The 24,980-nt window shown below is 39.8% G+C and overlaps 3 protein-coding genes across 13 annotated transcripts in view; 1 reads left to right on the forward strand and 2 right to left on the reverse strand.

Moving 5' to 3' along the window:
* Window positions 1-7,638, reverse strand: part of LOC135089318 (uncharacterized) — an 83,105-nt gene extending 75,467 nt beyond the window's left edge. Inside the window, exon 1 of one of the 4 annotated variants that reach the window (XM_063984851.1) lies at window positions 7,496-7,638. The gene's annotated coding sequence lies outside the window, so the exon portion shown is untranslated. Of the gene's footprint in view, window positions 1-7,458 lie in introns of all 4 variants that reach the window. The other 3 variants (XM_063984852.1, XM_063984855.1, XM_063984854.1) reach the window with 3 other exon arrangements.
* A 1,062-nt stretch (window positions 7,639-8,700) lies between these two features.
* On the forward strand, window positions 8,701-24,818 carry LOC135089319 (probable serine hydrolase). 3 transcript variants are annotated; one of them, XM_063984856.1, is made up of 5 exons: window positions 11,982-12,352; window positions 19,252-19,411; window positions 19,883-20,125; window positions 21,582-22,201; window positions 22,743-24,818. In XM_063984856.1, exons 2-5 carry the CDS (start codon window positions 19,384-19,386, stop codon window positions 22,920-22,922), a joined length of 1,071 nt encoding a protein of 356 aa, XP_063840926.1. In that variant the 5' UTR covers window positions 11,982-12,352; window positions 19,252-19,383; the 3' UTR covers window positions 22,923-24,818. The 3 variants fall into 3 exon arrangements, with proteins under 3 accessions (XP_063840928.1, XP_063840927.1, XP_063840926.1); XM_063984858.1 differs by lacking the exons at window positions 11,982-12,352; window positions 19,252-19,411 and adding an exon at window positions 8,701-8,981; XM_063984857.1 differs by lacking the exon at window positions 19,252-19,411 and having other exon boundaries at window positions 11,981-12,352.
* LOC135089320 (probable serine hydrolase) lies at window positions 14,108-18,679 on the reverse strand. Of its 6 annotated transcripts, none has more exons than XM_063984860.1 (2): window positions 18,531-18,679; window positions 14,108-16,084 (listed from the first exon to the last, which is right to left on the reverse strand). In XM_063984860.1, exons 1-2 carry the CDS (start codon window positions 18,540-18,542, stop codon window positions 15,113-15,115), a joined length of 984 nt encoding a protein of 327 aa, XP_063840930.1. In that variant the 5' UTR covers window positions 18,543-18,679; the 3' UTR covers window positions 14,108-15,112. The 6 variants fall into 6 exon arrangements, with proteins under 6 accessions (XP_063840930.1, XP_063840933.1, XP_063840934.1 ...); XM_063984863.1 differs by lacking the exon at window positions 18,531-18,679 and adding an exon at window positions 18,392-18,521; XM_063984864.1 differs by lacking the exon at window positions 18,531-18,679 and adding an exon at window positions 18,334-18,467.
* Window positions 24,819-24,980: the final 162 nt, after the last annotated feature.

The following is a 24,980-nucleotide window of genomic DNA, read 5'->3' on the forward strand; positions in this document are numbered from 1 at the left end:
GAAGAAAAAGAAAAAGAAAGAAAGAAAGAAAAAAAAAGGAAGGAAGGAATAAAGAAAGAAAACCACCACCACCACCACCACCAACAACAACAACAACAACAACAACAACAACAACAACAATAACAACAACAAACTAAAAAAATGAATGATGAAAAACAGTAAGGCAGTAAGATAATGAAGGAGAGGAGAAACACAAAAGAAAGAATAGCAAGGAGACTGCAGAAGACCAAATATAAACAAGGAAGGAAGGAAGGAAGAGAGAGAGAGAGAAAAAAAATAAGTACAAGAGAAAACAAAACACTAGAAGGATAGATGACCAATAAAGGAAGGAAGGAAGGAAGGAAGGAAGGAAGGAAGGAAGGAAGGAAGGAAGGAAGGAAGGAAGGGAGGGAGGGAGGGAGGGAGGAAGGGAGGGAGGGAGGGATGAAGGAAGGGAGGGAGGGAGGGAGGAAGAGGGAGAAAAAAAACATAACAAGAAAACATAAAGGAATATAAAGGAAGGAACGAACGAACGAACGAACGAGTGAAGGAAGAACGGAAGAAAAAGAAAGAGGGAGAAACAACATAAGAATAAGAAACATAAAAGAAGGAAGGAAAAAAAGGAGGGAAGGAAGAAAGGAAGAGAAAGAGGGGGAAGGAGATAAACATAAGAACAAGAAACATGATAAGAAGGAAGAAAGGCAGAAAGAAATGAAGGAAGGAAGAAAGTAAGAAAGAACAGAAGAAAGGAGTAAAAGGAAGGAAGGAAAGAAGAGAAAGAGGTAGACAAAACAAAAACAAGAAGCATAAAAGAAGGAAGAAAGAAGAAAAGGAAATATTTAGCATGAAAGGAAGGAAGGAAGGAAGACGATAAACAACACACTTTCTATCCTCCCCTCCCCTCCAAGCCCTTCTCCCCCCTCCCCCATCCCATCACGTCACATTGCCAAGCGGGGAGATGAGAGGTGGAAGGTGTGGGAGGTAAGAGCTAAGAGGAGCACCTGACTCCAGCCTGATTCAATTAAATACCACAAGGAACGCAGGAAATACTCGCTCTCCGCTCTCTCCTCACCGTTCACCGCTCGCTATTTCTATGCACCATCACGATCCAAGCTGTGCAGGTGGTAGCATTAGTGGCAGCGATGGTGGTGGTGGTGGTGGTGGTGGTGGTGAACCGGACGCTTGCTGGCTTACTCAATCGCTCGACCGTGAAGTGATAATGAATTTGTAGAGGACAGGTTGAAAGTTTAGGTACGTATGGGTGTTTTTCATGCCGTCCTCCCCTCTCCCATAAAAAAATAGATGATTGATGAATTAATAAATAGATAATCAACTGGCTTGCTATCCCTTTGCCAGTAAAAATAGTTGGTTGATAAATAGATACAGAGAGAATCAATTAACTTACTAAATGAAAGTCTAGATACGTAAGGGAGTTTTTTTTTTTTTATGCCTTCGTCTCTCTGCCAATAACAAAATAGTTGATTGGTAAAGAAATAAATACATAGATGATCAACTAACTGTCTAACTGAAGGTAAAGATATGAAACTTTTTAATATTTTCTTCCCTTTACGAATAAGAAAATTTAAAAAAAAAAGCCTGGCAAATGAACAGACGATAATCAACTAAATTACTATCTAACTGCAAATAAAGGGATGAGAATTATTCGTACTATTTTCTCTTTAGGAATATAAAAAAAGAAAAGAAAAACAGACTAACAAATATATTAATAGACAAGAAACTAACCTACTATTCAACTGCAAGAAAAAGTTATGGCAGTTATTCATATCTTCTTGTATTTGCGAATAAAAAGCTAGATTGACAAAATAAACAGACGTATAATTCAAATAACTTATAATCTAACTTCCTCCCTTTACGAATAAGAAAAACAGATTAAGAAATAAACAGACCGATAATTCAAATAACTTATAATTTAACTTCCTCTCTTTACGAATGAAAAATAGATTAACAAATAAATATACATAACCAAATTGCTTATAATCTAACTTCCTTTACGAATAAAAAAGAAAAAAACAGATTGACCAATAAACAGAGATAGTCAAATTACTTACTATCTAAAAAAGTAAAGGCGTGGGAGCTTTTAATACCCTCCTCCCTTTGCGACTTAACCCTTTCACTGCGACATGCAACAACGCACACCACAGAAAACAATATATGCAATCTTTATAAGCATCTACAATGGAAAAAAAAAAAAGAATTAACCCTTTCACTGTTAGTTGACGCATCTTTGCTTAACCACTAACCACTCTGAGATGTCTTTTCTTGTTCCACAGCCACCTCTAAACATTGTACTGGCGAGAAATTGCAAAGTATATATTTTTTTTTCCCCTTTTATTCGCTTCTCTCTTGTCAATGCTGATAAAGATTCCACGCATTGCTTTTAGTGCTGTGAACTGTTGCATACCGCAGTGAAAGCGTTAAAAAGAATATATAGATCGCAATTTCTAGCCAGTATATTGTCTGTAGGTGACTGTGGGAACAAGGGGAAATATATTGAAGTATTTGTTAAGGAACGATTGCGCGAAATGGTTACAAAAAAGGGGGAAGAAAGAAAGAAAGAAAAACGAAAAAAAGTTTGATAGATGAAAAGACAGCCAATTAACGTACTATGTTGCGAAATTAACTCACAGTAGAACAAGAGGAAATATCGTAGAGTAGTTAACAATTTAGGAGGGATGTATTAAATGGCCACAGAAAAAAAAAAAAAACTTGACAGATAAATACACAATCAATTAATGGGCTATGTAGGAAATTAATTCACTAATCAACTAACCAATTAACTAACTCACTAGCTGATGGCCTGACTACCTGGATGACTGATGGCTAATGAAATAACTACCTAGGTAAGTGAATAGATAAATGATGGAAAATAAATGAATATGCAAATCGTTATAAATATCTTTTTTTACTTATCTTTTTCTTTTTTTTACTTTGTTTTGTTTTTTCCCTAATGCGTACACGACAAGAAAAAGAAGAAGAAGAAGAAAAAGAAGAAAAAGAAGAAAAAGAAGAAAAGAAAAGAAAAAGAAAAAGAAAATTAGGAAAAAGGCGAATAATAGAATGAAATTATATGATGAAAAGAAAAAGAAGGGAAAAAACAGGAAAGTAAAGCAAGAAAATAAGAAAAGAAAGAAAAAAAAAGACTACAAACATCCCAACTGTTATGTCTTATGTAATAAATTCCACACATTCTCTCTCTCTCTCTCTCTCTCTCTCTCTCTCTCTCTCTCTCTCTCTCTCTCTCTCTCTCTCTCTCTCTCTCTCTCTCTCGTAAACACATATGAAGTTCGGGAGAACGACAAGTTGGATACAAATCAGAGAGGTTATAAATAGCAACCCTTCAACTTCTTCTTTTCTTTAGCACAAATAACAAAGCTCATGTAAATAGGTTAAACAGAAAGTAAGATAAATAAAAAGAAGTAAAGAGAAGTAAAAAAAGTTAAGAGTTTACATTCACGAGTCCTGTTTCTATCTCTTTCTTCTTTTTCTTTTCTTTTCTTTTCTTTTTTTTTTTTGCCCACTTTCTACCACTCGTATTACGCAAACCAATCACGAAAACAATATACAGACATCAGCGGCATCAAATGTGCTCTCGAGTTTCAAAGGGACGGGGGGAGGCAGAAGGCAGGGAGGGTGGTGGTGGTGGTGGTGGTGGGCGCAAGACAAGTTGTACCCTCTCATCATGAAGTCCATTGGCTCGCCCCCACCTGCGCAGGGCTCAATATACTGTTGCCACGCTGGGCCTCATGCCGCTGTGGTAGACTTTATGCACAAACCTGTTACCACGCCAAGACAGGTGGTGGTATGCTGTGTGGTGTATTGTGGTTCGATGTGGTGGGATGTTGGAGCGGCGGTGGCAGTGTGTTGTGGTGGGGTGTTGTGTGTGTGGTTTGGTGGGGTACTGGAGGGGTGGATTGTGTTGTGGTGGGGTGTTGTGTGGAGATGTGTGTGGCGTGGTGTGGCGTGACGCGTGGCAGTGTGGTGTTCAGTGCCAAGCTACGTGTCATACCCAGTCAGAAGGAACATTTAAACAGATGCTACCCTACCCGGGCATTTAAACACCACACGGCAAGAAATTGTATGTACGCACTGAGCAGGACAGTGTGTGTGTGTGTGTGTGTGTGTGTGTGTGTGTGTGTGTGGGTATGATCCTGCACATTTACCTAAGTACGTAAGACTAAGATAGCCCAGTCATGCTCAGTACTCAGGTAAAAGGCTGCACCCACCTCTGTGTTTAACGCTTCCCCTCGACCCACCACCACCACCACCACCACCACCATCACATTTCAATAAATCCACGAACTCCGTCTTAACACTTAACTAAACTGAAGGAACATTGACTTAAATTAATAGAGGTCTATCCTTCCAATTTATAACCGAGAGCGAGGACTATAAAGGGAAACACAACGAGGCAGTAAAACCTTAGTGCGTCTTTTATTGCTACATTCGCTCACTTCACTCACTTAACCCCGTGACTCGTGATGACAGAGTGACACGTGTTGCTTCATCTGGCTGACCCCCGGATGATCGAACTTAGCAGAAATGAAACTACAGGTACTAAAAGGTTTCAGTTACTCCATCGCTCGTTATCTGTCAGTAGTGTCTTTCAAAGTTGAGCTGTAAATTCATAACAGATAATTTGGTGAAGCTTTTATGAGAAGACAAGACGATCAATATTATACTCTGAACTTAAACCAAGCACTTCAATAACTTTAACGAGAAGCCACGGTGATTAAAAATTATACACTGAACTAAACAAATACCATTTTCACAACAAGGAGAAATGACAAATAAAATTATACTCAACTTAAACCAGGTCATTTCACTCACTTTCAAATAAGCCATGCCAATCAAAATTACACTCGAAGCTAAACAAACTAATTCCATAACTCTTCAACAAGCCATAGCAATAATAAAAAGATAAAAAAAAGCGCTCTAAGCCAAAAAAAAAAAACATTTCAACACCTTTACCAGAAGCCACAGCAGGTCAAAACCACACCCTACTCCCAACACCAGATCATTTCACATCAACCCTTTAAATCCAGGTGACCTCTGAGAACACAATATCAACTCACTCCATTCTAACACTAAATCTTACAAAACTAGAATCTTTTAACGGCAAGAATTTCGCCAGACAGAACACAGCTCATTGATTTCAAGACAGCACCCGTGAAACTTTACAAAATCATCCAATCTCAGCATAAATAAGAGTAAATAAGACAGCCACCGCATTCAGATGTTTAATATTGAAAGGCCATAGGAGTCAGGGCTAAGCTATCTGGTCTGGTCATCTATCAGGCGTCGTGTCTGGCAGGGAGGCCGTCAGCTGATCAGAGAACTCGAGGCTAAAGGAAGTATACGCTGGAAGAGGACGCGGCAGGTTAATGTGACTTTTAATGATGATTTTACCACCTGAGTGACTTGTACGAATAATGGTTGTGTTTTTGTTTACCAGAGAGAGAGAGAGAGAGAGAGAGAGAGAGAGAGAGAGAGAGAGAGAGAGAGAGAGAGAGATGTAAGAAAGGAAAGAAAGAAAAAGAAAAAATAAGGAAGGAATTAGAAAGAAAGTGACTTGGTTGTGTGTTTTTGTTTAAGAGAGAGAGAGAGAGAGAGAGAGAGAGAGAGAGAGAGAGAGAGAGAGAGAGAGAGAGAGAGAGAGAAGAGAGAGAGGAGAGAGAGAGAGAGAGAGAGAGAGAGAGAGAGAGGAGAGGAGAGAGAGAGAGAGAGAGAGAGAGATTTTCATTAATTTAAAGTCCCACTTGACGTTTTTGTCGCGTGGCAGTGGTGGTGGTGGTGATGGTGATGACGGTGGTGGTGGTGGTGGTGGTGGTAAGGATAGACGCAATGTTACACTTAATGCAGGAATGAAGAGTATTTTAATTTCAAGAACAGGGCAGCGGGAAACCAGAGAGGAAATAAAAAAGGATGATAATATTAATAAAAGAAAAATAAAAAAAGTACGGAAAGAACGAAGGAAGGAAGGAAGGAGAGAACTAAATAAACAAACTAATGAACTAAATAACTAAGTAACAAAAAGGAAGGAAAGAAAGAAAGGAAAGGAAAAGGAAGGAAGGAAGGCAGTTAAATAAGGAAGTAATTAGGTGAGTAACGAAGGAAGGAAGGAAGGAAGAATGAAAGGAAGGAAGGAAATAAGGAAAGAAAAGAAAAGGAGAGAAAGAAAAGGAAAGGAAGAAAAGAGATAGGTAAGAAAGGGAAGCAAGAAAGAAAAAAAAAGGAAGATATAAAGAAAAAAAAGAGAGAAACAGAGAAAAGTAAGTAAATAAGAAGAAGAAAAATCGATAAAGGAAAAAGAGAGATAGGGAAGAAAGAGAAAGAAAAAAGAAAAAAGAAACAGAGAGAAACAAAAAGAAAAGTAAGTAAATAAGAAAGAAAAATGAAAACAAATAAAGCAAAACCATTACTATCCAGATCACAACAGCAGAAAACTGAACAGCTGGCCCTAAGAATGAGGTCACATTGCACCAGACGCCTCACACGAAAGAATAAAACAAATAGAAATAAATAAACAAATAAATAAATAAGCTAAAGTATAAAAAAAAATATATAAAAAACAGCACCCCACAATTAACACTTGCACCTGTCACATCCTCAGTTCTTTTCCTTTACGTAACTCACAATATAAATCATTTCATTAGTCCCTGTATTATTTCCCATTTGATTTAATGCAGATAGAAGCAGTTATGTTTTTTTTTTTTTTCTTCTTCTTCTTCTTCTTCTTCTTCTTTCTTCTTCTTCTTTCTGGCATATTTTTTCTTTAGTCACTGCACAAAGAAATCGATTATAATTTCTATCGTCCTTTTTTTTTCTTTTTAGGGGGAGTAACTGTACACAAACAAAAACAAACGACACGTGACGAAATCAGTGAGTAAATATGAATAAATTAAGGAAAAAAATCGTGGAAAATTGAAAGTAAAAGGTGAAGTGTAGGAAAATTAACAGGAAAAGAAGGAAGGAAAAAACACTGATAATAAAAGGAAATTATGGTAAGAATAATTTATAGATTAATGAATACAGATACATAGAGATGTAGAAAAGGAGAGAGAGAGAGAGAGAGAGAGAGAGAGAGAGAGAGAGAGAGAGAGAGAGAGAGAGAGAGAGAGAGAGAGAGAGAGAGGACAATGACAATCCTTCTCATGACCTGAATAATAAATAACAAGCAACAATTATGGAATGTCTTGGCACACACACACACACACACACACACGTGTGTGTGACACACGCACACACACACACAATTCAGGTAATACGTATATTTAAGCACAGCACACTCTCTCTCTCTCTCTCTCTCTCTCTCTCTCTCTCTCTCTCTCTCTCTCTCTCTCTCTCTCTCTCTCTCTCTCAAACACACAACTTGTCCTTATAATCATACCTTACAAACAAAAGAAAACCTAATATAAAAAATTCCCTACATACATACAGCAAACCACGTAATCAACTCACTAACTAAATAAACAATCCATGCCATTTACGAACTCACGGGAGACTGAGACCTCGGAACCAGCTCAGTCAGCTCAGGCGGGACCAACGCAACGTACAACCTCCCTCTGCAACGCTTTAGCTTCTACTGTTGCTGCCTGAGTGAGTGAATCCAGTGTGACAGCGTTGCCAGATTGTTTTGGCCATATTATCGTACTACACAGGTTGAAATATTGTACTTCTGGTAAAATTATCGTACATATGTAATTATTCCAAATATTATGCAAAACTGACACTTTCCAAATACAGCAGAATTTAGGTTTTATATATATATATATATATATATATATATAGAGAGAGAGAGAGAGAGAGAGAGAGAGAGAGAGAGAGAGAGAGAGAGAGAGAGAGAGAGAGAGAGAGAGAGAGAGAGAGAGAGAGAGAGAGAGAGAGAAAGGTGTGTGTGTGTGTGTGTGTGTGTGTGTGTGTAATGAAAAAAACAACAATGCCCTTAACAAACAAAACACTTTCCTAAATACATATCATTAATAATTGGAGAAAAACTACAGGACACTTCGTTAAGTTGTTTACTTACTATGTACGAGATCTTTGTTGCAGTGAGCTAGGTTCTAGCGTTGAATGCCGTACAGTTAATGATGACGTAGGGAGGAGGCTGAGAAGCTGACAGGCAATATAAATATGTGTGTTTCCATCACCTACATGTTCACTGCAGCATCCAGTATTTATTTATACCTAGATCCAATTCTGACAGGCAACAGCAGCTTTTACTTTTTCTTCCCTTGGTGTTCTAGCAATGTGGTGACGTAAAAAGTACGACAGTGAGCAAATAAATATAATAAAACTGTACGACACTAAACCAAATAGAGAAACGTGTTCGAATGTTCCACTTGGTTTCATTATCCAATCCCATAATTAATACCGTGGTTTGTGAAATAATTAGGTCAGTTTTCTAATGGGTTACGCCCTGTAAGATAACAACGACAGCACAAGTCAAAGATGCTGCAGGCTATATGTTCCTCTGCGCAAGCTGTTTACATCTAAATCTAACATCTCTGTCCCTCAGTGTCCCTCAGTGGTTTTCAACCAGTACGATAATATGGCCAAAACAATCTGGCAACGCTGACTGCTGCTGCCTGACAGGTTAACCAGTGTGTCCTGTCTATGGGTGGTGTTGGTGCGAGTCTGTTTCAACTCCCAGCCTGACAGAATTTTTTTTTTTTTTTTTTCTTTTTTTTTTTTTTTTTTTTTGTGTGTAACCACGCCTACACAGTGGCTGCCAAGGCTTACCCATGAATTAAACCTTCTTTAGTTGGTAATGAGGAAGGCGTGGGCTCTAGCAGTGGACACCCAAAAGCAGCAGTGGGTGAAAACAAGCAAAATAAAGAAAAGTTTGGCTGTGAGAAGGTGCTAGACAGCCAGCCATAGTGACGAGGAGGCAGGAAGGTAGACAAAAGTGGACAAAAGCAGGGAACCACCACCATCACCACCACAGGGTGACAAAAACCACTACCATCACCACCACAGGGAAGGTAAGGTCAGGAAGTGTTAGAATAAATTTAGGTAACTTAACGTATTTTTTTAATGAATAACTGAACAATCCACGGTTTTAACTCATTTTAACGCATCTCACCTAACCTCCAGCACAATATATCCCTGTGTCAGCCTCGTCTCGTTGCTAAAAACCGTAAAATTTAACTTAATGAAAATGTAAACTATCTGGGTCGTCTCTATTTATCAGCCATTATTTATCTTATCTGTGAGTGTTTTAAACCAATACTGTCGCAAAGCGGAGCCACATGACCAGGCTTTAATATCCGCTCGTTAGATATACCTGCCATTATTTAGTTTAAGTTTGGCGAGGGTTTAAATGAGTGAGAAGGGTTGGTCGTCCCCTCCACTGGCCCCCAACCGCCATCTTGGATAAGGATCCCCAGCCCCCTCCGGTTCCAATATTTTTTTTTTAATTTCCTAAGTATTTTATTTCGGCTTGTAACTAAGATTTTATGGTTTGTAAAAATATTTCGTTGTTTTTTAAGTTATTTGAGCGCGTGTGTTCCGTGAAAAGTGGTGATTTTGGCGTTGTTTTTTGTGTAAATAAGAGGGCCGTTTTCGGCGTATTTTTTTACGGTCCCATAACTAGATTTTTTATTTCAGCCTGTACTAGGTCCTTATTGGTTTTAAAAAATAGTTGGTATTTTTTTAAGTGTGTTGCCGTCCCGCTCAGTGAAATGCGTGCACCGTACACTTGTTTTTATTCGTGTTCAACTTCCAATAATATTGAATTTTTTTTCGGTAGATTTTTTTATTTGTGCTTGTAGCTCACTTTAAATGGTTTTAGAAAATAGTTCAGATTTTTTAAAGTGTTTTCTGTTATGTTTAAGCCAGAATGGGTGGACATTTGAACGATTTTAAATGGGGTGAAGGTTCTAACAGTTTCCAGATACTTCTTTTTAAATATCTTTAATACTACTGCGTTTTGAAATGTGTTGTTATTTGTGGCACTAGTTAAAATGTGTGGTAAGTCTGAATTTATAAAGCATTCCTGTCTAGCTGCGTTTTTTAGAGGGGTCATTTTCAAAATGCAATACGTACGTACGTAAATAACGGTCGCTGTGACGTCATCAACCCCCCACCCGTGACGTCACAAGCCCCCCCAGCCGTGACGTTATCAGAGTGGTACCTTCCCTAACTCCCTTCCAGTCCCTCCCAGTAAATATTCAGTGTTTTTTCAAGGTATTTCAAGGTGTGTGTGTGTGTGTGTTGCCTTATTTTTCGTTGTACAGATGGTGATGCAGTATGTGTTGCTTTGTCTTTCGTTGTACAGATTGTTATGCAGTGTGTGTGTGTGTGTGTGTGTGTGTGTGTGTGTGTGTGTGTGTTTGTGTGTGTGTTGCCTTATCTTTCGTTGTACAGATGGTGATGCAGTGTGTGTGTGTATGTTGCCTTGTCTTACGTTGTACAGATGCTTATGCAGTGTGCGTGTGTGTGTGTGTGTGTGTGTGTTGCCTTGTCTTTCGTTGTACAGATGCTTATGCAGTGTGTGTGTGTGTGTGTGTGTGTGTGTGTGTTGCCTTGTCTTTCGTTATACATATGCTTATGCAGTGTGTGTGTGTGTGTGTGTGTGTGTGTGTGTGTGTGTGTGTGTGTGTGTGTTTGTGTGTTGCCTTATCTTTCGTTGTACAGATGGTGATGCAGTGTGTGTATGTGTGTGTGTGTATGTGTTGCCTTGTCTTACGTTGTACAGATGCTTATGCAGTGTGTGTGTGTGTGTGTGTGTGTGTGTGTGTGTGTGTGTGTGTGTGTGTGTGTGTGTGTGTGTGTTGCCTTATCTTTCGTTGTACAGATGCTTATGCAGTGTGTGTGTGTGTGTGTGTGTGTGTGTGTGTGTGTGTGTGTGTGTGTGTGTGTGTGTTGCCTTGTCTTTCGTTGTACATATGCTTATGCAGTGTGTGTGTGTGTGTGTGTGTGTGTGTGTGTGTGTTGCCTTGTCTTTCGTTGTACATATGCTTATGCAGTGTGTGTGTATGTGTGCGTTTGTTGAAAATGTACGCGCGCGCGCGCGTACGACTTTTTTTTTTCATCTTTGTGCCTTTGTGCGCCTCTTTCAAGTATTAAAGAATAGTAATAATAAAGATAAATTATAAACAGATACATAGAGAGAGAGAGAGAGAGAGAGAGAAGAGAGAGGAGCAGACAGGAAGGCGTGGTACACTCTTCACTCTTTCTCGTACATCCTGTTACCTCATTCTCAACAGACACATCGCTCCTCCCCTTCCTCCGCTCATTCCTAAAGCCATTAAGTTCCCATTCACTCAGCCTCCCCATCACCACCTCATACACCATCTTAGCTATTGAGTCTCTAACATGACGAAATATCTCATCACATTACTCACCTTGTACACTCTCTGCCATCACTCTTGTCGACTTCTTATAATCCTCTCGTCTTTTCTTCTTCGTCTTTTATCTCCTCAAACTAGGGCGCTTTTGCTTCCATCGCCTCGAGTAGGGCATAGCCATAACACACTGAACTATCAAATTAATAAACCTGAGCTAATGGCGGGGAGGGGGAGGAGGAAGGCGCCGTGGTGGGGATCGAACACAGGATTCTGACCATGAGGCCAAAACGTTACCGGTTGAGCTATAAGATACTTCATATCAAAGAGCAGCTGTGTGAGATAAGCTTTTGCATCATTACATATCCATTAATTAACCCTTTCGTTGCAATACAAAACAACTAACGGCACCAGAGGTAATGCACGAAATCTTTATAAGCATCTACAAGAAAGGTGATTAAAAAGAGTGGATTTTGCAATTTCTAACCACTTTAAAGATTGAAGGGGGCTATAAATAAATAAATGTCATAATGTTATGTCATCGGTGACGTCAGACTAGGAGGGATGGATAGCGAGTAGCATATAGGAAGACAGAAAACACGTCAAAAAATCGCCTAACCACTAGAAACCAATAAAATAAATCGATAGTGCTCTATTACATCATAGACGCAAGCTGTAGTGACTAGCGAGCGAGGCGGGGCTGCAACTGGATTGTCAATACCGTTAACACCATAAACTAAACACCACGGCCTTGAACTTAGCCACTCGTAGCCACTCGCCCTACCTAAGCATCCTACTAGCTTCGTTTGTCCCACCTCGCTAACTAAAATTCTGCTCGAATCCTTCTCTTGCATCACTTTCCTGGGAGCCCAATGTAAACAAACTCCGTCAGCTGACTTACGGTGCGTCAGCTGGTGTTTCCGTCTAGCGACTATCCTATACCATTACTTCTCCCCTGTGTCTCTGTATTCTGTGCTCCTGCTCACTGCTCGCGTCCCTCCCTCACCTGTGCAGCACATTAATATAAAAGGAACTTGGCTCTTCAATTGGTGTCTTCAGATTAGCAGGTAAGTTATTTTGCTTGTCATTTTCCTGGTTTTTGGTGCATCGTATTGCATCAAGATAAGTCAAACCATGTTTTTATCAATATAAACGGTTAGATCAGGTTAGATGAGCTAAGGTAGTCTAACCTGGTTCACCTAACCAGAGCTAACCAGTCCAAAAAATTAGGTATTGTTGATCTGTATGTGGTGCAGTGTACCTTCGACATTACTTCAGTTCTGTTATAGTTTAAGCAATATCATACATGCAGTAGTATTATTTCTGTAAACAGCATCCTTGGAACTACAAATTTACTATCGTTTCATATCTCTCCATTGCTTATTTGAGTGTGTATGATAAGATATTGCTTTCAACACACCATTTCTTTACATAAGATATTGTGGTATTCCTTCCAACACACCATTTCTTACCCGTACGTCTGCATGGTTAGCTTTTGTGAGGTATGGTGATATTTTTCTATGCTGGCCAAGATATCAGGAGCCACACTTCAAGACCGTCACTTTACAACAACCATGTCAGGAAGACCACAACATAACCCTTGGAGCGTTCATGTTCACAAGCCAGGAACAATAACTTGAAGGACATAAAGAAGTACTATATAAAATGTGAATGAAAGAGAGAATACAAAAGAAAGCAAGCTCTACAGTAAGACATCAGGCAAAACCAGAAGAATCCTAAGCAGCTGTCAATACAAAGGCTATAGTTTTCCATCTACATCTACATCTACATACAAAACCCACAATAAATTCTTACAAGTTGCTTCCTTCTGATATATGCAGAACTATTGAATAATGCATCTGCCATAAGTGATTCAATAAATTTTGGTTAGTGAATGTTCATGGTTCGCCAACACTCTGCATTTCAGATGAGTTTTCAGGTGAGTTTTGGTGCATTTTTAATCAATCTGCTATTTGTTTTCCTGCAATTTGCTTTTTCATATAGGGTGTGTTGGGGATGAGTGCTGCAAAGTTTTTCAGTGAGTTACTTGAAACCTTTATTATATTTTTGTCAGCATAATGAATTTCACAGTCTTAATGTGAATTAACCTAATCTTATGTTCTGTGTTTACTATCTGTGGCTCTAAAAAATGTTAATTGTAAAACATGCACTTATGTAATCGGCTCTGATTTACTCAGAATTGGGAGACCTAAGTAATGATATAGGTATATGTGTTGGGCATGTAGTCATTAACAGTCAAGTAATACCAATGATTCTTACATGTTGGAGCTCCCACAGGAAACCAACAAAGGAATGCATCACCACAGATAGAGCAGTTTATGGTTTAAGTGACACTCAGATTAGGTTGAGTAAAGGAATAGTGATTTTCAGATAAAGAAGAGGAATGATTCAGACTTCTACTTGCACAATTTGACCCTCATTCTTTCCTTCTGATCTCACCATCTTGATATATCATTGTATTGTGTATTGCATTCCTTGATCTTCATAGCACATGCTGGTCTAAAAGAGCCAAGATTCAAGTCATGGGAATTAGTAGAAGCCTGTGGTGTGAGTGTGATGGACAGGGTAAAGTAATGAAGGCAGTATACAAAGAAAACCAAGCATGTCTACATTTGTTACTAACATGAGAATGATTTGCACCACACTTGTTATCATTCTATGCATTAAAGCATACTTGATAAGATTTCTACATTTTATTAATTTACGTTTTATTCATGCATTCTTAAGTTGTTGCCTATTTTTGTTTTAATTGATATATATAACTGTACCTGCTTTTATAAGGCCAAAAAGAAAAGCTCATGTTCAGAGATAAATTTATTTCCTGAAGTACAGAAAGTTACCTTAAAGAGAAGCAAATATTTAAGATTTTGTTTCCATTCACACTGCAATTTCTGTTCACCAGGAGAGAGTGGATACAGGAAGTGTGACCCCGTAGCCCAGAGATCCTGTCCGTAATGACATGTCGAGGGTGAGCGGCATGGCATGCCACTTGATGCCCTAACCACCAGGAAAATGTTGCCCTATGTTGGGCTCACACAGTTTAATAATAAATAGTAATAAACAGATAAAATAAAAACAGGGAGGATGACAATGGAAGGTGACAGACACAGGGAGGCTAAACCACTCCTGGAGATCAGTGTCACACCCTTGGCTCCACTGTGTCACAGGTGCTGCCAGGTCTCCCTCACTGCTGGTAGTGTTGCATATTGTACCAAAATAGATAACATAATTGTGCTTTGAGGACAAATGAATTCCATCCATAATTTTTGTGTGACATACTAAGGAATGGGCTATGGAGGATGCACTGTGTGACTTACTTTACTGATCACAGCCAAAGCAAACACACATACTACACGTATTGTCATTGAGACATAAATATAGATACGTAATACACTTCACAAACAAGAAGTATCTGGGGTGATTTGTCAAAGAAAAGAAAATAGTATAATTGTACAGCACCAGGTAGAGGAAAAGTCCTACGCAATAAATAACCAGCACTTTGTATATAAATAATTATATATATATATATATATATATATATATATATATATATATATATATATATATATATATATATATATATATATATATTACATACAGTCATGCATAACCAACTTAACATATTGATTGATTAGCAAATTGGACATTATTGATCCCTAAATATAAATAAAGTAATGTTAATACAATTTGGTTTCAAGCAGCTCACTTTCTCACCATGACTCTTGAGCTGCTGGTCCCACAACAAGTTCATAAATAAATAGTTAGATAGACAGATGTTTGTCACATGCAACACTCCCAGACAGAGATCATAATCTTGCTGGGAGAGGTGGGACAGGAGCAGTCTCCTTAACCACTCTGTGAAGGAAGGCTATGAGAGGCTCAGCTACTCTCTTGGGGTGTGTGAGGTGCACGTGGTGTGAGCCGTCCACTGCCACCACGTCAAACCACTTGGCATTACTGCGGTACACATCAAGGATCTCCTCAAAGGCTTCCTGCACAGCACTGGTGAATAATCCATGGTTGGCTGTGACAATCAAAACAGGGCATTTGATTTGGGATATGTATGTGTGCCATGACTTGCCATACATCCCCTGGAAGTTTGCCCGGGCCCGAGGATCATGAGTCCACACGTATCCACCTTCCACTTGCTGCGCAGATCTGGGCAGGAGGACATATGCTGCATCTCTGTCAATAGCTGCATTAATCCCCAAGTTTGTTCTTGCTTTGATCAAACGTTCTATTGCCTGCTCTTCACTATACACAACAGGCTTTTGTTTCCTCAGTTCCTCTCCCTTGAACAACACAAAGATGTGCTTCTGAATGGTAGCAAGAGACAGGTCTCGTACCCCAATGTAATCCAGACTGACAAGGGCTGTCACGTGCTCAGGGAAGAAAGACGTAAATATATTACTTACACATGCACCCATACTATGACCGATGAGGATAAATTTGTCCCACCCACATTTAACCACTGCTTTCTTTAAGTTAAGGACATATGAAAGTATATCATAGTGTGCACCAATGGGCAGGTGGTCTGAGTGTCCATGTCCGGGCAGATCCAGTGCCAGCAGTTCTGTCCCTCTTGGCAGGAAGGGAGCAAGCGTGTCAAAGGAGTTGGCATTGTCCAGCCAGCCGTGCACACCAAGGATTCTCAGGCTGCTTATGGAATCCTTGCTGCCAATAATACCAATCTTGCCTGACAGTTTCCCCCACTCCAGGTCAACAGACAGGGGCTGCCAAGTGACCTCCTGTGGGACCATTTTTTGCTCAAGGTCACTCTGTAATAACCAGAAGTTATATCATTAATTAATAGAAAGTACAAAGAGGGAGGTTTCAAGACACTTATTGTCCAATTTTAGATGATTCTTTTAACATTTACTTAGGGATTCTCTCTCTCTCTCTCTCTCTCTCTCTCTCTCTCTCTCTCTCTCTCTCTCTCTCTCTCTCTCTCTCTCTCTCTGTTGCCTTTGGCCAGTGCCCCTCTTACATGAATAATGATAAAATAAGACAAATAAAACAAAAAGGAGATATGGCATCATTTTTAAAAGATGGAATGAATGAGAAACTGTACAATATATCTTATAATTTGTCAGGTTAAGTATGCAGTTAGTGAAAAAATCTGTTGTTATTCTGTATTTAAAGAAAATTACATCACCTCACAGGTGATGAATGAGTGAGCAGCTGCATAAACATCAAAATATCATAATTACTTACAATTAATTAAAACAATAGCGTGAAAGATCATGGTGTAGCATTGTGGAAAGGCTGACAGAAGAGGAATGGAGCATGCAAGGAGAAATAAGTGTTTCCCCTTTAATTCATTAAGACATTTGCAGTACAGTATGGATGCATCTCCTACTCCATTCAGACATTAGTACATGAACAAGCCTTCTGATCACCTAGTGGAGGATAAGATAGAAATGATAACAGTTATTCTTGCCTCAGCTCGTTACTAAACACCAAGCACGACTTGTATTATCAGTGCCACGAAAACACACCTTATCTTCCCCTTGCATGAGTCTTTATATCTGCTTCCCTAAGAGTACTGAAGACAAATATACTTTACTGGTATAAAGTTCAGTAAGACAAACACCTCCTCTTGAAAGTAACTACGAGTTTTTAACAGATAACTTACATTTTCTTGGAGGTAGAAGTATTGTTATAATCAGCTGTGGAATGAAGTTACAGATTACAGAAAACTTTTTCTTTAAAAGGATAACTTGCCCAGTTTGTGAGTGTTGAGTGAAACCGGATTCCTATTTACTTTCACCTTTTCTTATTAGTCATAGAATAGTGAAAGATGTTAGAATCAACTGTGAATTTAAAGAGTGAGATCATTCGTTCTATAAAGGGATAACGTCCAGTTTTGTGAGTATTGATTTAAACGTGATTTCTCTTACGAATTTTACCAGACACTCTTAAAACCCATAAAACAACAGATGTCGGTGTCAGCAGTGAACTTACGTAAAAACGGTGAGAGAAAAAAAAATTTGTTCTTGAAAGGAATAACTTGTTCAGCTCTTGATATTAAATTGGAAGCGCTGCCGCGCGGGGAGTGGGTAACAGCAAGCGCCAGACTGTAGAACGTGGAAAAGTACCATCTTGAGTAACTGTTCTCCATTTTACTTATCTAATCAGAAGTTTGAAAGTGATAATCTCTTTACGTATGCTGGAAGGGGTTAAGATGTACAGTGAGACCCCGCTATTCAGTGACACTCCCGCTCTCGTGCAGCTCTCTCTCTCTCTCTCTCTCTCTCTCTCTCTCTCTCTCTCTCTCTCTCTGTTCGTAATGTCGTCCATAACTTTTTAAATGCATTTTCTTATTGTTATAATTAATTTTAAAGGCGCGGCAACAGTTTGGTATTGTGGAGTTTAGGTAAGGAAGAAACCAGGCACCACTACTTTCTGAACAGTTCCGACGTGTAAATCCGTATCAGGAAAATTGGCGACTAAGTAATCACGTATACAATAGTTTTTACATACTGATCGGTTCTTTTTACCCACCAAAAGTGGCAGGAGTTGATGGATGTAGAGGAAACGAGTACGGTTAGCGAATATCCCCTCTAAAAGTAGTAAAGGTAAATAAAATTCACAAGCCTAATGTGTGTGTGTGTGTGTGTGTGTGTGTGTGTGTGTCATTCACTTTCAAGATCACGTGGTTGACTCATGACTGCCAGCTTTAAAATGTTATGTTGGCAAGCCTGTGTGTGTGTGTGTGTGTGTGTGTGTGTGTGTGTGTGTGTGTTCAAGAGTAAATCACAGAGTTGTAGAGTCAAGACTTTACATCAGTTTGTCAAATAAAATAATGAGCACAAAATATAAGCAGCATTCTTCTTCAAGCAATACACTGAGCACCCAAGAACAACTAACTAACCATAACACAAACAGGAAACAAATAAACACTCGGCATGATTGTATGTCAGTTTGTCAAATATGATAACAAACACAAAATATAACCAGTATCCTCTTTCAAACAAGACACTGAGCAATCAAAAACAACTAACTAACCATATACACAAATAATAACCTAAGAAACACGGGAAAACCCATCCGTTTGCACTTAAGGCATCCTCCAGCTGACGTACCACAAAAGCTTATGAGGGTGACGTAACAGGGGCAGAAATGGTGCGGCAGTGTTGGGGGTGGTGGGGGGAAATAGCAACAGCAGCACCTGTACAGCACACGTACACACGCACACTCATCCGCCTGATTTGACGCACTAACCCAGTGTAGCATTTGAGGTCATACCACTGGACTTTGACCCGTCCGTCTCTCTCTGGTGGAAGGGCATTGGTGTTCTTATCAGTTATCACCGTCTTGGGTTTTATCACTGCCTGTCAAAAGAATGGTCTAGCCGCTTCCTCTTCCTCTATTCTTTGTTTTCCTCACTGGTCTACTATCAAAAGAATGGTTCAGCCGGTTCCTTCCTCTGTTCTGTCTCCCTTACTGCTCTGCTCTCAAAAGAATGGTGTACCCTCTTCCTCTTGCCTCTATTTTTTGTCTTTCTTACTGCTCATCTGTCAAAAGAATGGTCTATATATAGCCGCTTTGAGAATGCGGTTCGCAGAGTGATGGATGCTGGGAGAGCCATGCACTGTCACAGTTACATTCCACTTTTGCCATCTGATCCTTGATAAAGTGGCGTGATGTCATGCGGCGCGGGCAGAGTTCTGTCTTATGTAATGGAATATTTTACTGTTGCCAGAATGCACCACAGGAAGAGCGACTTTACATGTCCTGGACGTTTTAAATATGAAGAAGTTGCTTGTTTTCCAGACACAAAAAAAGGCGTTAGATGTCGGTCGCGGTCAGCACAGCTCGTTCAAAACTAGCATAGCGTAACAGAAAAGACCAAATAAAATAAAAATCCGGCGTCTTTCAGGCAAATGTGACGTATATCTTGATTTATCATCAGGTGATGATAATGGGGCGCATTTTTTTCCAGAAGAGGAGTGGCTGGGTGGAAATCCTCCTGCTTTGATCAGTCTGATTCAGTCAGTCGTGAAGGACGGACTCCGAGTCGCTGGCCACCCTCGTTTTGCTCCAAGATCCCGCCCGAAAACAACACTGGTGCAAGATGCCAGAAGCCACGCTACGTAGGAATGGTTCGCAAAATTCTGTTGTCTTCGTTGTGAAAGTACTACACCTCGATATGGCTTTGTCATTGTGGTGCCTTTAAATTTTAATAAGTCTTTGATTTAACTAACTCATGCTGAATCATCGGGTATAACACCCTCAGAGCTGCGGAACACTCTTGAGGCGTCCCACTTTGTGAATCAACGATCAGTAAATGCGGTAAATGCACACCGAGTACAGCGTGCAATGTTCATACAGTATAGGCTGTCATGTGAACGTAGATATTCATTCCGCTTTTCTAGCCATATCTTTTATCTGACGAATGGATTTACCTTCTCCCGCCCTTAGGCCCCAGTTTGAAGATTGTATACCACTTTATACTTTATACTTTAAGTTGAAGATTGCACACAACAATCCCAGTCTTTCTTGCCGTGTCTAATTAATCTTTTTATTTCCTTGTCCCCTCTTGCCTGACGACTTGATTTGCCTTCTGCCCTTAGGATCCAGTGAGATGGCGTCCACATCCCAGCTGAATGGTGTAGGAGGAGACCATGCAACAACAAAAACCCACACAGCTAATGGCCACGCAACAAATGGCTGCACAAGTAGTAGCCATGCAAGTAATGGACACTGCAGGGCGGCGAGTGACACTTCCTCGGTGGAGTGGGAGGACTTCGAGGTGCACATCGGCTGGGGCACCATGCGAGGGAAGATACGAGGCTCGGGTCCCGAATTGGTGCTGGGTGAGTGAAGTCAGTGAGTTGTGAGGAGGCAGGCGTGCTGTGCTGCGTGTTGTGTTGTGTGCTTCCTCTTATCATGGGCTCTCTTTTGATGTGTAAATAGTAAATAATGTACGGTGGGTGTTTTTTTTTTATTGTTTTTATTTACTTGTTTATTATATTTATTTGTTATAATTGTTTTTTTATATTTATTTACTTTGTTTTATTTTATTTTCTGATTTATTTGTTTCATTGTTTTATCTGATTTGTTCATGTAATTATTTTTTTTTACTTTTTTATTTAGTTATTTTATTTTTTAGGTGTACTCATTTATTTATTTATTCTTTCATTCATTCATTCATTCAATATTTTTTTTCAACCAGCAATCGAGGAAAAGAGAAGTATATTTTAAGAAAGCATTAATTATTTTTCTCCGATGTCATATTGCTTCCAGGTTCATATTGGTGTTGCTAATGCCTGAATCAACCTCTACACTTTTTATTTTCCTATACCACGAGCTATTTAAAACTGTATATTGCCCTTGGGGACTGTTATCTTTATCTTATCTTTGCATGACGTGGAAGTGGAAGTGTCTTGTCTGAGGGTGAGATAAGAGGTGATCTTTGAGGTGACGCAATCTGAGTCTCCTCTGTGTTCCTCTACCCTCACTCTCTTCCAGATACTCTTCATTTTTTTCCATGCTTCCACTCATTATTATTATTTTCCTTATTTATTTCATTGTCTTGCTACCCTTTCTTTTTTTTTTCTTCTTGTTCCTAATGTCCGTTATATTTCATTTACTTCCTTGCGTTTTTTTTATTATTATTTTTTTTATTTATTATTATTGTTGTTGTTGTTGTTGTTGTTGTTGTTGTTGCTGCTGTTATTATTATTTTCGTACTCATTCTCTCTTCTCTTATTAATGTTCATTCACAACAGAACATTACAGGTAACAAGCAGACCAGAGACAGGGACTGCAAAAGATTCATATCACACATCAGTCACGCAGCAACATTACAGAACGCCTTAGTGTGGTGTAGAAGAATAGTGTAGGAATAAATGTAACTTGAGATAATAAGTGTGTATTCTGAAACGCTTCTACTCTCAAAAGGCTCTAGTTTAAGTTACACGAGTTTTCAAGGATGTTTTTTTTTTCTCTCTCTCTCTCTCTTTTTAACGATTTTAGTAACATATTAACAAGATATCTACATTATTAACAGGAGAAACGGCTAATCATCTCTGTGGCCTTTGAAAATAGTCGTGGTGAGAGAGCAAAGCGTTTATGAATAAGGGGATTAGTGTGTATATTGGGATTACAATGGTCTCTTCTTTTTTATGTAATAGGATCACAGGTCAAAGGCAACAAAATTAAGAGGTAAAAAAGCCCCATTTAATTGCCAGTTCCCAGAAGACTGCCGAAAAGAAAAGTCAGATGATGGATGATAAGTTTCTTGAAATGTGCGTGTTCCTCCCCCTGCAGGAGTACACGGGTGGCTGGACAACGCCAACACCTTCGACCTTCTCTGCCACCACCTGCCAGAGAACACCAGGTTCCTCTCCCTCGACCTGCCAGGGCACGGCCGCTCAGACCACTTCTCCCCTGGCTTCATCTACGACCCCCGGGGCTACATGGCGGCCATCAAGAAGACCATGACGGCCATCGGGTGGCAGCGGTTCACCTACCTGGGCCACAGCATGGGCGCCGTGGTGGGCATCATGTACACGTCTGTTTTTCCTGAAGATGTCAAAGCTTTTATCTCCATCGACATCATTAAGCCGTGGTCCCTTGATCCTGAAAGACAGCCAGGGGCGCTGAAGAAGTACATGCTCCAGTACTTTGACAACGAGGACAAGGCCTCCAAGCAGCCACTGGTGTACGAAGAGGAGGAGCTTGTGAAGAAGACCATGGAGGGGAGTCAATCTCTGGACGAGCGAGGAGCGAGGATACTGCTGCAGCGAGGCGCCAGGCGGGCCAAGGATGGGTCTGGCCTGGTGCTGACGCGGGACCTGAGGGTGAAGACTTTCTTTATCGGGTTCATCAGCATGGATGAGTGGCTAGAGATGGCCAAGGCGATCACCTGCCCCTTACTCATCGTCAGGGTAAGGATAGGTCGTTGTTTTAAGCATATCAGGCCCCTGTCTTGGTAACTCCTCTCGTATCTAACATTATCCTTGTGTCCTTGTGTCCGAGATTCAGATTACATAAGCGTTATTTTTAGAGTTTTAATCTCACGTGTATATTTATTGATTTATTGTTTGAAATCTATACATTTAAATTCATCTACTTATTTCTTCTTCTTCTTTTTTTTCTTCTTGATTCTCTCTCTCTCTCTCTCTCTCTCTCTCTCTCTCTCTCTCTCTCTCTCTCTCTCTCTCTCTCTCTCTCTCTCTCTCTCTCTCTCTCTCTCTCTCTCTCTCTCTCTCTCATACCGAGTTGCAGATGCCCACGCCTCTTCCACAAAGGTCTGTCTATCTTTCACTTCTCCACTCAAACCTTTCTCTTTCACAAGTCATCTCTTACGCAGTCCTTCCACCTCTTCTTCAGCTTGTCATTCTTTCCACACTCAAAACCACAATTCTACCCACACGTTACCTATTTCTTGCAACGTGTCTGTACCGATTCATTCTCTGCTTCATCCAGGCGAAAGACGGTCACGCGTACGAGCCGGAGGAGAAATACAAGGTGATGCTGAAGGCCTTCAGTCAGAGCTGCCATCACTTCCAGTACCATGAGGTGGAAGGGAAGCACCACGTCCACCTCACCAATGCAGGCGGCGTAGCGGATCTCATCACGCCGTTCTTACACAAGCTGAAGGAGTAGAACTGCTAGGGAAAAGCCATGCTGCCTCAATAAGCCTCCTAAACGTAGCCTGCGCAACTGATCAGTATTATGGACCGAAGTGGCGCCCCCTGGGAGGAAGAAAAGAGAAAAGGCACTTTAGGCTCGTATTCTGAAACACTTCTGCGCTGCAACTCCACTACATTTAAAGGCTTTACTTCAAGTTACACGGTTTTTTAAGAGTGTTTTTTTTTTTTTTTTTTTTTTTTTAGGTTCTAGTGACAGATTAACAAGATTTCTTTATTGTTAACAGGAGAAACACTCTTTAAAACCCGGCTAACAATCTCTGTGGTCTTTGAAAATAGCCGTGGTGAGAGAGCAAAGCGTTTCTGAACACGGGTCATAGTAGGAGGACTGAAGTAATGCGAAGTGATAGCGGTCACAAGGAGATGGAGAAGGGAGTGCGTCTGCTTCCACTTAAGACGGATATCCTCGTACTGGACTACCTAAAAATATCACATGTACGTGAATATATCTACTCATTTACGTCTACCAGCAACTATGTATTTGGATTAAGGTCACGGATTACAGCTAAGGTTTCAAGTGGGGTTAGGTTAGGTTACCCACATACCTGTCTTTCAAGCAATCCGATTTAACCACCTCTAAGTATACGTAGCTGTGGTAGCTAATCTTAACGTGATCCAAAGTGACAGGATTAGTATGTGAGTAATATAATGCATTCACCTTGTACAATAGTGATGCTATAGGTTATACTGAAGGGTTGTGTTTGCTTCACATGACCAGCCAGGGACGTGTATGTGATAACCATAGAGATCTGGATTTCTTCGATAATACCACTTACTATAAACGTAAATGAAGATTAGTGTCAGTTTCAAGAGAAGTCAGTATATTTATTAGTATATATTCGTCAAGAACACAAACACACACACACACACACACACACACACACATTGTCAAGGTATTGGCTGTTATTCCTCAAGATATTTCTGATGACAAATGTAATCCCAGCACTTGAAAATGTTAGCACTTGAACTGGTGCACGCCTTATGCATTCCACACCTCAGTGATTATTGCTTCTTCCCTGCGTGTCAGGTGTTGCAAGCCATCACCATTTGTCTGCAACGTGGTATAAATCACTGAAATAGTAACCCTGTGGTGTGATAGAGCTGTCACAGAACGCTGGAAATAAATCTCTGAATCAAGGGAAGGAAACGAAGTGAACATGAAAGCAAGAAAGATCAAAGTTGGTGAAAATGCATCCAGTAAGAAAGATGGAAAGTTAAATAAAGAATGGGAAATCATGGAAGAAATTAATAAGATGCTGAAAATAAGTAAAAGTCGATGAAAATGCGTTATTGTAAGAACGGGAAGGGGAGCAGGATATAAAATAAAAAATAATGTAAGACGATGAAAAAAATAAATAAATAAATAAAGTAACGAGGACTGGCTTGAGGCAGGTGTGGTGGCGGCGCCTGGCCACGTCTGATCTGTGATATCCAGGGCAGAGGGTGTGATTGGGTGCAATGTGTGTACTCTGGATGGTTTGGGTGACTAGTGCTTGCTGGGAGTGGTTGTGATATGGAAGGTAATGTTCCGTATCGTACTTGGGTGTGCGATGGGCGGCTTCATGTAGTGACTTCCACCTTGCTGCTTATTCACTCTAGTGTCTCCGTCTAAAGTAGCTTACATGAAATTTTTGTTTTATCATTTATTTATTCAATTATTGAATCCTGTGATATATATGTGTGTTTATATATATATATATATATATATATATATATATATATATATATATATATATATATATATATATATATATATATATTGTCCACTGATTTCACTGTAAAACATATCCATGTAATTCATGTTTATGTACGTGAATCATGCACACAGTTTTAATAATAAACAATTGCATCATTTATCTCCTTACCTTGCCTGCACATACTCATTACGGTCGCCGATTTAGATGAAATGTTCTAGATGGCTTACACAAAGCAATAGTACATCGTGGAAACATAAAATGAAAAGTCCCCCTTGCCTGTCACTTGGCAGGCTCTGAGCTGAGGTGTACATGATGAA

The sequence above is a fragment of the Scylla paramamosain genome, chromosome 32 (assembly GCF_035594125.1).
Source record: "Scylla paramamosain isolate STU-SP2022 chromosome 32, ASM3559412v1, whole genome shotgun sequence".
NCBI classification, from domain to species: domain Eukaryota; kingdom Metazoa; phylum Arthropoda; class Malacostraca; order Decapoda; family Portunidae; genus Scylla; species Scylla paramamosain.

Bases quoted from the DNA above. Each gene is read 5' to 3' on its own strand.
- LOC135089319 (XM_063984856.1), top strand. From the start codon at position 19,384: ATGCCAGAAGCCACGCTACGTAGGAATG. The intron at 19,412-19,882 runs GTTCGCAAAATT...TTCTGCCCTTAG, and splicing joins AGCCACGCTACGTAGGAATG to GATCCAGTGAGATGGCGTCC. The intron at 20,126-21,581 runs GTGAGTGAAGTC...CTCCCCCTGCAG, and splicing joins GGGTCCCGAATTGGTGCTGG to GAGTACACGGGTGGCTGGAC.